This window comes from Mixophyes fleayi, chromosome 4, assembly GCF_038048845.1.
Source record: "Mixophyes fleayi isolate aMixFle1 chromosome 4, aMixFle1.hap1, whole genome shotgun sequence".
Lineage (NCBI taxonomy): Eukaryota > Metazoa > Chordata > Amphibia > Anura > Limnodynastidae > Mixophyes > Mixophyes fleayi.
Window position 1 is genome coordinate 6,992,991 of NC_134405.1, and position 14,802 is coordinate 7,007,792.

Genomic DNA, 14,802 nt, shown 5'->3' on the forward strand with positions numbered 1-14,802 from the left:
TCACCTCCTACCCAACCACCCCCTCACCAAGTGTCACTAACACATAGCTTGTCTAGTGCTGGAGACTAGCCCCCATCCCCTCCTTCTACCCACATCCCCCCTACTATCACCTCCTACCCAACCACCCCTCACCAAGTGTCACTAACACATAGCTTGTCTAGTGCTGGAGACTAGCCCCCATCCCCCTCCTACTACCCCCATTACCCCACATCCCCCTACTATCACCTCCTACCCAACCACCCCTCACCAAGTGTCACTAACACATAGCTTGTCTAGTGCTGGAGACTAGCCCCCATCCCCTCCTTCTACCCCCATTACCCCACATCCCCCTACTATCACCTCCTACCTAACCACCCTCACCAAGTGTCACTAACACATAGCTTGTCTAGTGCTGGAGACTAGCCCCATCCCCTCCTTCTACCCCCATTACCTCACATCCACCTACTATCACCTCCTACCCAACCACCCCTCACCAAGTGTCACTAACACATAGCTTGTCTAGTGCTGGAGACTAGCCCCCATACCCCTCCTTCTACCCCCATTACCCCACATCTCCCCTACTATCACCTCCTACCCAACCACCCCTCACCAAGTGCTACTAACACATAGCTTGTCTAGTGCTGGAGACTAGTCCCCATCCCCCTCCTTCTACCTCCATTACCCCACATCCTCCTACTATCACCTGCTACCCAACCACCCCTCACCAAGTGTCACTAACACATAGCTTGTCTAGTGCTGGAGACTAGCCCCCATCCCCCTCCTTCTACCCCCATTACCCCACATCCCCCTACTATCACCTCCTACCCAACCACCCCCTCACTAAGTGTCACTAACACATAGCTTGTCTAGTGCTGGAGACTAGCCCCCATCCCCCTCCTTCTACCCCCATTACCCCACATCCCCCTACTATCACCTCCTACCCAACCACCCCCTCACCAAGTGTCACTAACACATAGCTTGTCTTGTGCTGGAGACTAGTCCCCATCCCCCTCCTTCTACCCCCATTACCCCACACCCCCCTACTATCACCTCTTACCCAACCACCCCTCACCAAGTGCTACTAACACATAGCTTGTCTAGTGCTGGAGACTAGTCCCCATCCCCCTCCTTCTACCTCCATTACCCCACATCCTCCTACTATCACCTCCTACCCAACCACCCCCTCACCAAGTATCACTAACACATAGCTTGTCTAGTGCTGGAGACTAGTCCCCATCTCCTCCTTCTACCCCCATTACCTCACATTCCCCAACTATCACCTCCTACCCAACCATCCCCTCACAAAGTGCCACTAACACATAGCTTATCTAGTGCTGTAGAGTAGTCCCCCACATCCTGGTACAGCCCCCCACCCTATACACCCATAAAGAGTTCCCTTTCGTCTCTTTCTCACAACCCTCTCGCTACACCCACCTCCCCTCACCAACTTTCTTTATGCCCCTTCAACCTACATCTATTCCATTACCCACAGTCATACCTGCCTAGTCCACCAATACTGACCCCAGATGGCAGTCCAGCCTTCCCCCTTCATCCTAAGACTCTTTTCTGCAATCTACATATCGAGCCCCTTCAATCCCTTTTCGCAACCATTAACTCACTGTGGCTTTATCACTTATATATCACTTATTTGTGGCTGGATTACGTAGAAATGACTTATTGTAGATATTTTTTTTAATTAGGAGTGCAGTGCACCTCTGTATATCATTGCAAATGTACTTATCTTTTTATATTATGTGTTTTGTATTGGAAATGTTCTGACTTCTGAGACAGTAAGTCATGTTTGGGTTTTGCAGTTGACTGCAGACAGGTAATCTCATGTTAATTAGACCTTTTCATCGCTTAGTGACCAAACCGTCTGTTGAGCCTGAAAGACAGGAGGAGGTAATTATACTTGGTGGTAGACTCCCAATGTAAGTGATCACAGATAAAAGTGAATTTTGTAAGTTAAATTGTGTTCAAAGCAGGATTAGAGAAAGGTTATATTCTGGTGGTAAACATTCAGTAGAGAACCTCAGACGTAGTGCTGCCACTAACAGCAATGTAAAAGTTGTTAAACCCTTCAGGCTGATTTATGTGCAGGCTTCAAGTATACCCTTAACTCCCTTGTCTCGGTTCTCTCCCCCCAGTCAGTACCACTTTATTTGTGTCTTCCCCCCTTTCTTTAGGATGTAAGCTCTCAGGGGCAGGGCCATCTTTACTTATGTTCTCCTTATATTATTCCATCGCCCTCTGTACCTCTTGGCCTGTTTCCCTAGATCTTAAGCTTCGGCTTCTCACTGATTACTACCATCACTCTCACTGTCTCAGATATATTTGATCTGTATTACCATGTTACCTGGGTTTTGTTATTCATACAGTATGTTTGTATTATGCAGCATGTTGTGTCACGGATCACTGTTTTCTCTATATGTCATGTACGGCGCTGTGGACCCTTTGTGGCTCCTTATAAATAAAAGATAATAATAATAACTGTCCTTATTAGGACACTTGAGCTAATAAACATCACTGTTTCAAGATCCTGCTTTGATGCCTACTTACCTGCTGTAATTCCTGTGACCTGCATATTAGACTAAATCTTATCTGTTATCCGGCTGTTCTGAGATTGGAACCCAGCGTCTAGTACCAACGCTCTGCCCGCTACCTGCAGCTCTGGCCAGTGTGATAGGCCAGGGGGAACCATCCACAGCAACCTTGATCTGTAGGCAACAGGTCAGGGTCACCAGCAAGGGGGTACACTAGCAGCGAGAGTTACCCAGAAGGATGCGGTTCTAGGTGCCAGTGAAGGAGCCTAGTGGTGGCAGCAGCAAAAGCCCACTTCGACTAGATGACGCATTTGGGAGAAAGAAAGGGGATTGTGGCAAGGCAAGCCCAGCCGGGCCCCAGCAACACAACAGACAGGGTGGCCTAGGAGGTCCATCCTGTCACACCCCCACCATCCCGCTTCCACCTCCTATACATGCCACATAAACTTTTAGCTTATTTCCCCCAGACACCAGCACCTGCCTACCCACCCTACATGTCAGCCAGTATCCCCATTGTTACCATCTGACTGTGTTCTGCTGCAAAGCCCCCAGTGGTTATTCCTCAGACCAAATACTAGACTCACCCACCACCTGTCATGAGATCCACATCCATATACAAACACAGTTCCTTACTGAAGGACACAGTCATCCATGTCTGCCCATTCCACAGTCCCCCTCGCACCATCCCACTATACTTTGTTCCACTTATTTGTAATTGTTACAGTATAGACCCCATTCCATCGTATGTACAGTGTAGGGTCTATTGCACATGTTACGTTCACATTCCCAGTCTCCCTCTTACACTCAGTACACAGGGGACCACCGCCTGCAACGTAGTGGCACCACGAGTCCTTCCTACAGTCAAGGATATAGACACCATTTGTTAGCATTATACTCATTATTATATAACATATGTATCACACAACATTAAGGCCACAGTCTCCCTCCAGCACTGACAAGCAGGGTCCTCTAATCCTCATACTATTAATGATCCCTCCAGCCCTTCCATAGAAACAACATTATGCTTAATTGTATTCATGTCACAGTTATTATGTCTATCAGTCATAATACTTATTGTAGTCATGTTTGTCACATCTGTTCGATGAGTGTCTGGAACTAGGGAATCTGTGGCCCCTTATAAATAAACAATGATGATGAACACTTGTATTGTATGATCTGTAAGTTGTGAACCAGTAGGTCCAGAACTGTCCCCACTAATCCTAGCAATGTAAGGAGCCGCTCCTACTCCTCATGTTGGATCTCCTACAGGGCTTTCACACCTCATATACCCTAATACACTGTATTACACTGTGTGCAGGTTATGACTGACAGTCTTTCCTACATGATATCAGACCTGAGCAGGTCCGAGTCCTCTGCTCACATCTGCAGCGACCCACCTGCCCTCACCATAGACACCTATGGAGTCCATTAGATACAGCCCCTCACCATACACAGACATCTACATCACCAGGATCCCCTCCTTCAACTCCTCCCCCCTCCATTACTCTTCAATACAGAGTGTCCTGATCCCCCGTCCTCTACCCCTCCCACACGCACCCACCCCTCCCTCCCACAAGCTATCTACATGCTGCCATTCCTACTGCACGGTCACACCATATCCCTGACATAGTCCGCAACCAGGATGAAACACGTTTGATTTTGAAGACACCCAGCTCCAGCCCTCTTCATTATTTCAGGAGTTCTGCTAACTGCGGCCGCAGTTTCCCTACACAGGTTACACAGTGGTGGAGTTCATCTGCCCCCCTCCCCACATTACCTAGTCACACATACCTAACCATTATACATTGTGCCCTATTACTGGTACCATCACCATTTTATTGTTTTTCCCACTGGTTAGATAGCTCCCGTTATCCACCACATTTGCACAAAACATCTCTCTGATCCTCTACTGCTCTTGTAATATAGAGAAAGAACTTGAATATCAGCACTTCCATCTTTTTTTGGGGTGGGGTCCAAACACCACCCACATTCTGTGACTCATCTCCCATCTGCTTCTTCAACAGGACAAACTACTTCAGGACTTATAAATGGAACAAGTGCACCAATACCCAACAATATAACCAAGCATTCACATCACTCCGAAGGAACACCAAATTTAGCCATACTGGTACTTCTCCACCGAACTAAGAACTGGAAGACAAAGAACCAAACGAGAGGAACATCTTCGCACAATTTTGTTACTTGAATGGATTAACGAGTAAGTGACAAACACATGCAACACCACACCACCTATAGATCCCACCAGGTTACACCACACCACCTATAGATCCCACCAGGTTACACCACACCACCTATAGATCCCACCAGGTTACACCACACCACCTATAGATCCCACCAGGTTACACCACACCACCTATAGATCCCATCAGGTCACATCACACCACCTCTAGATCCCACCAGGTTACACCACACCACCTATAGATCCCAGCATGTTACACCACACCACCTATAGATCCCACCAGGTTACACCACACCACCTATAGATCCCATCAGGTCACATCACACCACCTCTAGATCCCACCAGGTTACACCTCACCACCTATAGATCACACCAGGTTACACCCCATTCACTTTCCACATAGGGCTGGTACCACTATCTTCTCTGCAGGGCAGCAACCAATCACAGCTCCACTGATTCATCCTCACAGCGCAGATAGTCCCTATCCTACATCTCCACGTATGAATATGAAGGATTTATTATAGAGGTGTGTTACATGAAAGACAAAATGTATAGGAATCTGCCCCACGCCAAGTGGGCTCTTGATCTCTGTTGTAGGGCCTTCTATTGGTAGCATTGTAAAGTAAATATCCTTTTATATTTATTTAGTTAGCTTAGGGAAACAGTAAAAAACAAAAAGCATGAAAAATAAATAATGTCCTGGAATATTTTGTGCACCTTGTTCACTTCTGGTTCTTCCAACGTCATGACGACCAGAGGTTCAGAAGTCGGGGGTGGTACCTATGGGGTGGAGCCTGTACTCAAGTGGTTCTGCCCACAAGAGGAAGTCCACCCAGTCCTCCTGGTTGCCTGAGATTTACATGCGCTGGAAGATTTGAAGGTTCTGTTTCACACTGTCTGTGTGACCATTAGACTGAGGGTGGTATGCAGAGAAAAAGTTCCGTTCTATGTGATGTGAACTGGATGCCTCGATCTAATGCGGTGGTAGTCATATTTCCGATGGAAGAAATACCAACACTTATCCTGCCGACATGAAAATGCCGACTGTCTAAATGCCAGTATTTCACTCTTACCAACACTGATAAAATAGACTGATAGTGTCGGTGAAACTGAAATACCGGCACTTTCATGTCGGCAGGAAAAGTGTCGGCATTTCTTCTGTCTGCTTTTTGTACCCAACCTATCTAATGTAATGTCCCTGGGGCAGCTAGGGAGTCAGAATATTTTACGAATGAAGATTCATGACAATTACCTGGCTGATGGTATGCCATTGAGGGGTACAAAGTGACCCACCTTAGTGATTCAGTCCACTACAATATATATATATATATATATATATACACATACACATACACACACACACACACACACACACACACACACACACACACACACACACACAATAGATATTGTTACATCCTTTTAGATGTTGGCAGTTCAGTGGTAAAATTCATGGATATACTGAACCAAGGTTGACTTGGAGTAACACAAATGGAGTCTAATTTCCTTGGTATTGTGGATGGTGGGAGGCTTTGCTCTCAGAGTTTTACGCTCTATGTCTAGCACACTCACTGTCTCATAAAGATCAGGTGTCATACCCCAGGGGTCTTCAGTCCTACTAAACCGAGACCTGGCTCACTTACCTGACCGCCGGCGTCCTCTCTCCGCTCCGGCCGGACGTCATCTGTGTAGCTGTTTTCTGCATTTGCAGACCCGATTTCTCTTTAAAACTTCCCTAACTTCCTATTGGTCCTCCTCTGCTCTCCTACTATTTAAGGCACCTCCTCCGTCTATCCAGTGCCTGTTCTTTTAGGTCTATACCTGTTCTCTGCAGCCGCAGCTCACCGCTCTCCACCATTAGAGTGGTAATACCCTGCAGCCGCAGCTCACCGCTCTCCGCCATTAGAGTGGTAATACTCTGCAGCCGCAGCTCACCGCTCTCCGCCATTAGAGTGGTAATACTCTGCAGCCGCAGCTCACCGCTCTCCGCCATTAGAGTGGTAATACTCTGCAGCCGCAGCTCACCGCTCTCCACCATTAGAGTGGTAATACTCTGCAGCCGCAATTCACCGCTCTCCACCATTAGAGTGGTAATACTCTGCAGCCGCAGCTCACCGCTCTCCGCCATTAGAGTGGTAATACTCTGCAGCCGCAAATCATCTCTTTCCACCATTAGAGTGGTAATACCCTGCAGCAGAGAATATTTTGCTAGAAGTCATCTGAAGGTGAAACCTGTTCTGTATAAATTACTGAATCCCTGAGGATGGACAAGGAAAGGAGTGAGAGGATATTAAATCTCACCCTGGAGATCATCTATCTGCTGACTGGAGAGGTGAGGGATTCTGGGAATGTCACAGTGACATCATTCTTACTGCTATAAATAAAACAGGGACATGACTGGAGAGGTGAGGGATTCTGGGAATGTCACAGTGACATCATTCTTACTGCTATAAATAAAACAGGGACATGACTGGAGAGGTGAGGGATTCTGGGAATGTCACAGTGACATAAATCGTCACAGAGGTTGGGATTTGTTGCATTGGACACAGTATGTTGTTTTTCTATCACTAATACATCCACGAGACTTTGGGATTTACAGCTTTTGCTGCATTTTTATATATAACTGTTTTTTACATTTAGGGGGTGATTTCCACTTTCCAGGACTTTTAATATGCAAATTAGACAACAAATGCTTATTTTATACATACATCCCCTGACCTACCTGTCACTGTTTCCTATATGCACTGTGTATTAGAGTGTATACAGCCCTTACATCACCTACTACCTTCCATAGGTCGCCCATGCTGAGTCCTCTGACTACGAGCCCCCACTTCAGACTCATCTTACTGTTTGCAGTAGTTTGTTTATAGCAGATGATACATCCGTGGGGGGCGGCTGTAGATAGAGGACTCTGAACGGTGGGACCACTGAATGTGGTTGGAGCTACAGGAGGTGTAAATGCTGTATACACTCTACTTACCTGTATATAGGAAACAGTTACATATAGACCATTAGAGCAATATTGTATATTTTACACAATTAGCCCCTAAATAATATTCCAAATACATGAATCTTCATTTACCTTGATGTCTCTCTCCATACACAGGATTACACAGCAGTGATAAAGAGACCTGGTGAGTGTGTGACACCCAGGAGCCGCCCCTGTGTGTCAGGAGGATTGAGCAGGACCCAGAGCCCCATTACGGTGCCTGAACCTCACTCACTGATATGTGAGGGAAACATTGACCAGAAGATCCTGGAACTGACTAACAAGATCATTCAGCTGGTGACTGGAGAGGTGACTGCTGGGATTGGGACATTATACATTAACATTAGGGGATGTGTCTGGATGATGACTGTGTCATTGTGTATGTCAGGTTCTTATAAAGTATCAGGAGGAGGAGTGGGAGAAATTAGAAGGGCCCAACGGTCTGTACGAGGACGTGATGATGGAGAATCACCGGATCCTCACATCACTGGGTAAGAGGAGACTTTCATTTATTTTAAAGTGGAGCCGTTTTGAGGGCCACCTAGATACTGATCATCTGATAATCACATATAAGCAATGTACTCAATCACTGTGTGTTCCCTACAGATGGATCCAGTAACAGAAATACCTCAGAGAGATATCTCCGTCCTCTTTATTCACAGGATTGTACACAGGAAAATCCCAGGATCCCACAGGAGTATCAGGTAGATTTTAGGGTCTCATCAAAACCCAAAATAACTTTTCATTATATGATCTGTAAAAAAGCTGTGTGGCTCTTATACACTGATATTCTTCTGTTGCATATACTTTTATTAAATCAGATATTAATTATACATGATATGTTTTATTATTTTGTGGGCTATTTAGGATGATGTCCTGACTGATATTAAAGTAGAAATTACAGAGGGAAAGAGAGAGACGTATGTGAGGGGTGATCAGCAGTGTAAGGAGGAGGAAATCCCTACAGATATCAGCACAGGTGAGTAATAAACACTTATTACAGAAGAGAGTCACATATTCTGCTTATTCAGTCACTAAAACAATCATTTATTCTACACCCTCCTCTGTCAGTACAAACTAATGAGGAAAACGTATCTGTCTAGTGGGGGAGTCACGAGCCACCAGCCCCTATTAGACTCCTCTTCTCTTCCTCACATCATATCATTGTGTGCTACCGGCCCAGAGATCTGACCAGTCTCCTCCTTACATCATATCACTGTCTGCTACCAGCCCAGTGATCTGACCAGTCTCCTTCTCACATCATATCATTGTGTGCTACCAGCCCAGAAATCTGACCAGTCTCCTCCTCACATCATATAATTGTGTGCTACCAGCCCAGAGATCTGACCAGTCTCCTCCTCACATCATATCATTGTGTGCTACCAGCCCAGAGATCTGACCAGTCTCCTCCTCACACCATATCATTGTGTGCTACCAGCCCAGAGATCTGACCAGTCTCCTCCTCACATCATATCATTGTGTGCTACCAGCATAGAGATCTGACCAGTCTCCTCCTAACATCATATCATTGTGTGCTACCAGCCCAGAGATCTGACCAGTCTCCTCCTCACATCATATCATTGTGTGCTACCAGCCCAGAGATCTGACCAGTCTCCTCCTCACATCATATCATTGTGTGCTACCAGTCCAGAGATCTGACTAGTCTCCTCTTCACATCATATCATTGTGTGCTACCAGCCCGGAGATCTGAGCAGTCTCCTCCTCCCACTCTCTTTTGTATCTCAAGGGATGTCCGTCAGACTCCATGAATTTACCCATGAACCTCCTGTACACTTCCTCCTGTCACAGTATCTATAACCATCTCCCTGTACTACCACATGTGACATCACCATGAATATTTGATCCTCAGCTTTATATTATCACTGTAATACTAATGCAGAATATGAGATTATTTTCCTCAATGTAACATCACATACACCCCATCACAAAGTACACTTCACACTCAACCTTCTCACACACACCGGTCATTGCGCAATAGCTCCTCTCCAATCTACGTGCTTGGATGGTCTGTACAGTTGCTCTTTAGTCTACTGTTCTGACTGTACTGTGCTTTGCCCTTACACTTTACTTTGTGCTGTTGCCCATCTGTGCCCTGCTCTATTCTCCTACTCTATACAAGGATGTGAGACCTAATACTAGTGTAAACTTATATCCAGGACTCACTGCTGATTTAACCCACATCTTCTCTACTTTTGAGGCTCCAGTGTTTGTGTGTGAGGGCAGTGTCTAGTTGGACTATGTCCCCGGCTAATGAGTCTTCCTGTTCTAGGAGGCTGGATGGGCAATGTGTATACTTAGGAAATGTTACTCTCCAATGTCCACATATTGGCTGCAATTGTCCAAGCAGGATACAATCTGTGAGTCACTAAGGCTGGGTTTATGCACTGTGCTTTGTAATGCAGTTCTCTAATTATAATAAAGTGTTTGTAGTTTGCAAACTGAATGAAATAGCTAGATATTTCCGTGTGAATATGACGGGCATTATAATATGTTAATCAATGTAAAATAAAATGTCTATTTCCATATATATATATTTTATTTCCAGCAGATGGATGCGAACAAAGGAATATCTCAGAGGGAAACTTCATTTTATCTACAGATTTTGAAATAGAAGATAATAACATCACACATGATTCTACAGGAGGAAACCCCACTACCCTAACTGTACATCCAATACTTCACAGAGCAGATAAATCATCTGATCCCTCTAATCATGAGGAATATTCTCCTGATAACATAGATATTGTTACATATAGTACAGCTTATAGAGATGATAATATATTTCCATATCCTGAGCGTGTTAAATGCTCTATGGTTAAGTCGTCTCTTCATAAACAGATAACTCACACAGGTGAGAAACCATTTCAATGTTCTGAATGTGAAAAATGGTTTAAATACAAATCAAAACTGATAAGACATCAGAGAGCTCACACAGGTGAGAAACCGTTTACATGTTCTGAATGTGGGAAATGTTTTACACATAAATCAAGTCTTGTTGATCATCAGAGAACTCACACAGGTGAGAAACCATTTCCATGTTTGGAGTGTGGGAAATGTTTTACACATAAATCAAGTCTTGTTGATCATCAGAGAACTCACACAGGTGAGAAACCATTTCCATGTTTGGAGTGTGGGAAATGTTTTACAGAGAAATCAACACTTATTAGACATCAGAGAACTCACACAGGTGAGAAACCATTTTCATGTTCTGAGTGTGGGAAATGTTTTACACATAAATCATATCTTGTTGATCATCAGAGAACTCATACAGATGAGAAACCATTTTTATGTTGTGAGTGTGGGAAATGTTTTACACATAAATCAAATCTTGTTAAACATCAGAGAATTCACACAGGTGAGAAACCATTTCCATGTTTGGAGTGTGGGAAATGTTTTACAGAGAAATCGACACTTATTATACATCAGAGAACTCACACAGGTGAGAAACCATTTTCATGTCCTGAGTGTGGGAAATGTTTTACACATAAATCATATCTTGTTGATCATCAGAGAACTCATACAGACGAGAAACCATTTTTATGTTGTGAGTGTGGGAAATGTTTTACACATAAATCAACTCTTGTTAAACATCAGAGAACTCACACAGGTGAGAAACCATTTCCATGTTTGGAGTGTGGGAAATGTTTTAAAGAGAAATCAACACTTATTAAACATCAGAGAACTCACACAGGTGAAAAACCATTTCCATGTTTGGAGTGTGGGAAATGTTTTACACATAAATCAAATCTTGTTAAACATCAGAGAACTCACACAGGACAAAAGCAATTGTATATGAAACAAGTATGCTGTGATACTCCAAATATTTCAAAATCAGTTGATTATACTAATGTGGATTAAAACTTTGGTCTATGAATGTAAATATATATGTTCTGTAGAAAAAAAAAAACCTTACGGTCCAACATGTCCGATTAAGGTTTCCTACACATCAACTGAAATTGAAAAAAATCATTGCAATTTCATAATTTTTTGGAAGTTTGGTGGAAGAGTTTCAATAGTTTTCTTAAATGTTAGCTGGTGTGTAAGCAACCTTAATCGGACATGTTTTCTCTACAGAATACAAATATTCCATAGACAAGAAATCCTTCTGGTGTAACATGTCTAATTAAGGTTTACTTCACTTAGACACCATCTAAAATTTAAGACAACTATTGAAACTCTTCAACTCAAACTCCAAAATGCAATGATGCCTAAATGGACGTCTTCCTTGTGCAATACAGACATGGTATGTCATCACATCCTGTGGTTAGCTGCAGATTCAGCACTATCATGGAGTGAGATTGCTGTCACTCACACAATACAGACATGGTATGTCATCACATCCTGTGGTTAGCTGCAGATTCAGCAATATCATGGAGTGAGAATGCTGTCACTCACACAATACAGACATGGTATGTCATCACATCCTGTGGTTAGCTGCAGATTCAGCACTATCATGGAGTCAGATTGCTGTAACTCACACAATACAGACATGGTATGTCATCACATCCTGTGGTTAGCTGCAGATTCAGCACTATCATGGAGTCAGATTGCTGTCACTCACACAATACAGACATGGTATGTCCTCACATCCTGTGGTTAGCTGCAGATTCAGCACTATCATGGAGTCAGATTGCTGTCACTCACACAATACAGACATGGTATGTCCTCACATCCTGTGGTTAGCTGCAGATTCAGCACTATCATGGAGTGATATTGCTGTCACTCACACAATACAGACATGGTATGTCCTCACATCCTGTGGTTAGCTGCAGATTCAGCACTATCATGGAGTCAGATTGCTGTCACTCACACAATACAGACATGGTATGTCATCACATCCTGTGGTTAGCTGCAGATTCAGCACTATCATGGAGTCAGATTGCTGTCACTCACACAATACAGACATGGTATGTCCTCACATCCTGTGGTTAGCTGCAGATTCAACACTATCATGGAGTCAGATTGCTGTCACTCACACAATACAGACATGGTATGTCATTACATCCTGTGGTTAGCTGCAGATTCAGCACTATCATGGAGTCAGATTGCTGTCAGTCACACAATACAGACATGGTATGTCCTCACATCCTGTGGTTAGCTGCAGATTCAGCACTATCATGGAGTCAGATTTCTGTCACTCACACAATGGTGGAGCTGCTAATTCATAGAATACAAACATGCAGTATATGCAGCTGAAGGTCTAAGCAGCTTTGTGGCACAACAGAACATCCTTTCCACTTAGTCCTGATTTATGGATGGTAATTTATTTAAGTGTGTATGCAAATTGGTATCAATGCGTCATATGCTTTGCCCCCACTCATTCATTTTCATACCTCACCTCTGGATCTCCAAGTGAGGTGGGAACAGTAGACAAGGGTGATAGAAATTAATTTGCAATATTTTAAAATTGTAGTAAATATGGGAATGTTTACCCTGTACAAAACCAATAAAGATGATGTTTACATGTTTCCTATAGACTATTCGTTATTCATTAATCAACTATGTAAAGATGACAGAGCTTTATGCAGTTGTGGCCAGGTAAAATAATAACATCAATGTGTAACATACAGTGGGAAGTCCTGCATGCTCAGTGTTCTTTATGATCTGGTTACATGTGTTTACAGAACCTTGTATGTGTTGACACCAAATGCATTTGTGCGCTTTCTTAAGGGTCCTGTGAGGATATTGTCTTGGAGTTTGATCTCGATACCCCTTTCAGTATTGTCATATTACCACTTGCAGATAAACGATGTGCCAAAGTAAGATAAAGAACTCTTACCCTACAATACCCTATAGAAGTCCCGGGACTCAGTGCATCAGTGTCCTCCGTTGTAGCTGTAATCTTTCTCCGTGTAGACTGTGTGGACGGTGTCCCGCTGCACATCTAATGCGGAAGTATAGATTCCAAGGTAAACTACGATGGCTGTGAGTGATCAAAAAGCATCCGACGCGTTTCATCCAATACTGGACTTTTTCAAAGATGTTATTCAATGACAGATTATGCTTATATGTAGAGGCAGCTATCCGTTCATTGGCTAGGCAAATAAAATAGCTTCTAGGTTAAAAAATACGGTGAGACATTTATTAAAATAAAAATCATGAATAATCATGATATATGATATGATAATTCAAGGTATATCGTATTAAATAAAAAAATATAAATGCAATGAAAATTATATAATGAAAAATATATAAAAATAAAAAAGTTTAAAGTTTTAAAAAAAGATCCCAAATCGAAATCACTGTTAAGACCATGAGGTATCAGAGTTCTTGCCATGTATATCCACTTCGTCTCTTGTCTTGATATATTGGATACATAATCACCTCCTCTCCAAAATCTATTAACTTTGTATACCCAAAAATGTAAGTGTTTTTGGTTTGTATTGTTCAAAAAATGATTAGGGACGCTATGCGTCTTCAATTTTCTTTTGATATTGATTGTATAAATGCTCTGCAATTCTAATTTATTTATTTTTTAAACTTTATTTAAAGAGGAAACAACAAGAAAGACACAATCATCACGTTTGACATTAATATTCAAGATGTCTCCTCTATGTTTTATACTTTTATATCCTGGGGAATGGAGGGGAGGGGGAAAGAGGAAGGAGGGATGGGGGGTAGAAAGGCACAAGTACTGTTAACAATATTGTTGATAAGTTAATAAGCAAACCTGGAACATTGCTAGGAAAAGCTAAGCCACACGGCTACATTGGCTACCAAAAAGAAAACTAGCATACAAACATTACTCACCGGCAGCGCGCCATATCCAGCCCGGGGGGTCCGGAGGCGGCCCAAAAGCTATATTCCATCTGCAGGAGAGGGAGCCGTACTGGATAGACAGCTACGGCTTTCTAGAAAAAACCACGGGGCCCACACCTTATCGAAATTATATGATTTATCATGAAGGTAACACGTTATACTCTCCATGCTTGCTACATGTCCTATGTATGACCGTAATTCCTGCATAGATGGAGCCCTAGGGTCTTTCCAATGTTTCGCTATTAGGGACTTAGCTGCTGCCAAGATATGGGAGATAAGCTTATTAGAAGGCGCGCTCTCATCAGGTATAG

General features: G+C 43.3%; 4 protein-coding genes and 1 long non-coding RNA gene across 8 annotated transcripts in view; 3 read left to right on the top strand and 2 right to left on the bottom strand.

Annotated features, from left to right (window-relative positions):
* LOC142150981 (uncharacterized) overlaps window positions 1–11,936 on the top strand; it is a 114,899-nt gene extending 102,963 nt beyond the window's left edge. The window contains exons 6-8 of the mRNA XM_075206205.1: window positions 8,318–8,415; window positions 8,579–8,690; window positions 10,278–11,936. Of these exons, the coding sequence (XP_075062306.1) occupies window positions 8,318–8,415; window positions 8,579–8,690; window positions 10,278–11,590 (1,523 nt within the window). The 3' untranslated portion in view covers window positions 11,591–11,936. The remainder of the gene's footprint in view (window positions 1–8,317; window positions 8,416–8,578; window positions 8,691–10,277) is intronic.
* The window catches only part of LOC142150999 (uncharacterized), a 510,250-nt gene that overhangs the window by 64,799 nt on the left and 430,649 nt on the right, over window positions 1–14,802 (bottom strand). The gene's annotated exons all lie outside the window — the stretch shown is intronic.
* LOC142151006 (oocyte zinc finger protein XlCOF8.4-like) overlaps window positions 1–14,802 on the bottom strand; it is a 393,475-nt gene that overhangs the window by 19,724 nt on the left and 358,949 nt on the right. The window lies entirely within an intron of this gene.
* LOC142150996 (uncharacterized) overlaps window positions 1–14,802 on the top strand; it is a 160,247-nt gene that overhangs the window by 1,366 nt on the left and 144,079 nt on the right. The window lies entirely within an intron of this gene.
* LOC142151025 (uncharacterized) lies at window positions 1,787–7,917 on the top strand. The gene is made up of 3 exons (XR_012691128.1): window positions 1,787–1,881; window positions 4,547–4,740; window positions 7,829–7,917. It is a non-coding gene; the product is annotated as an uncharacterized LOC142151025 (long non-coding RNA).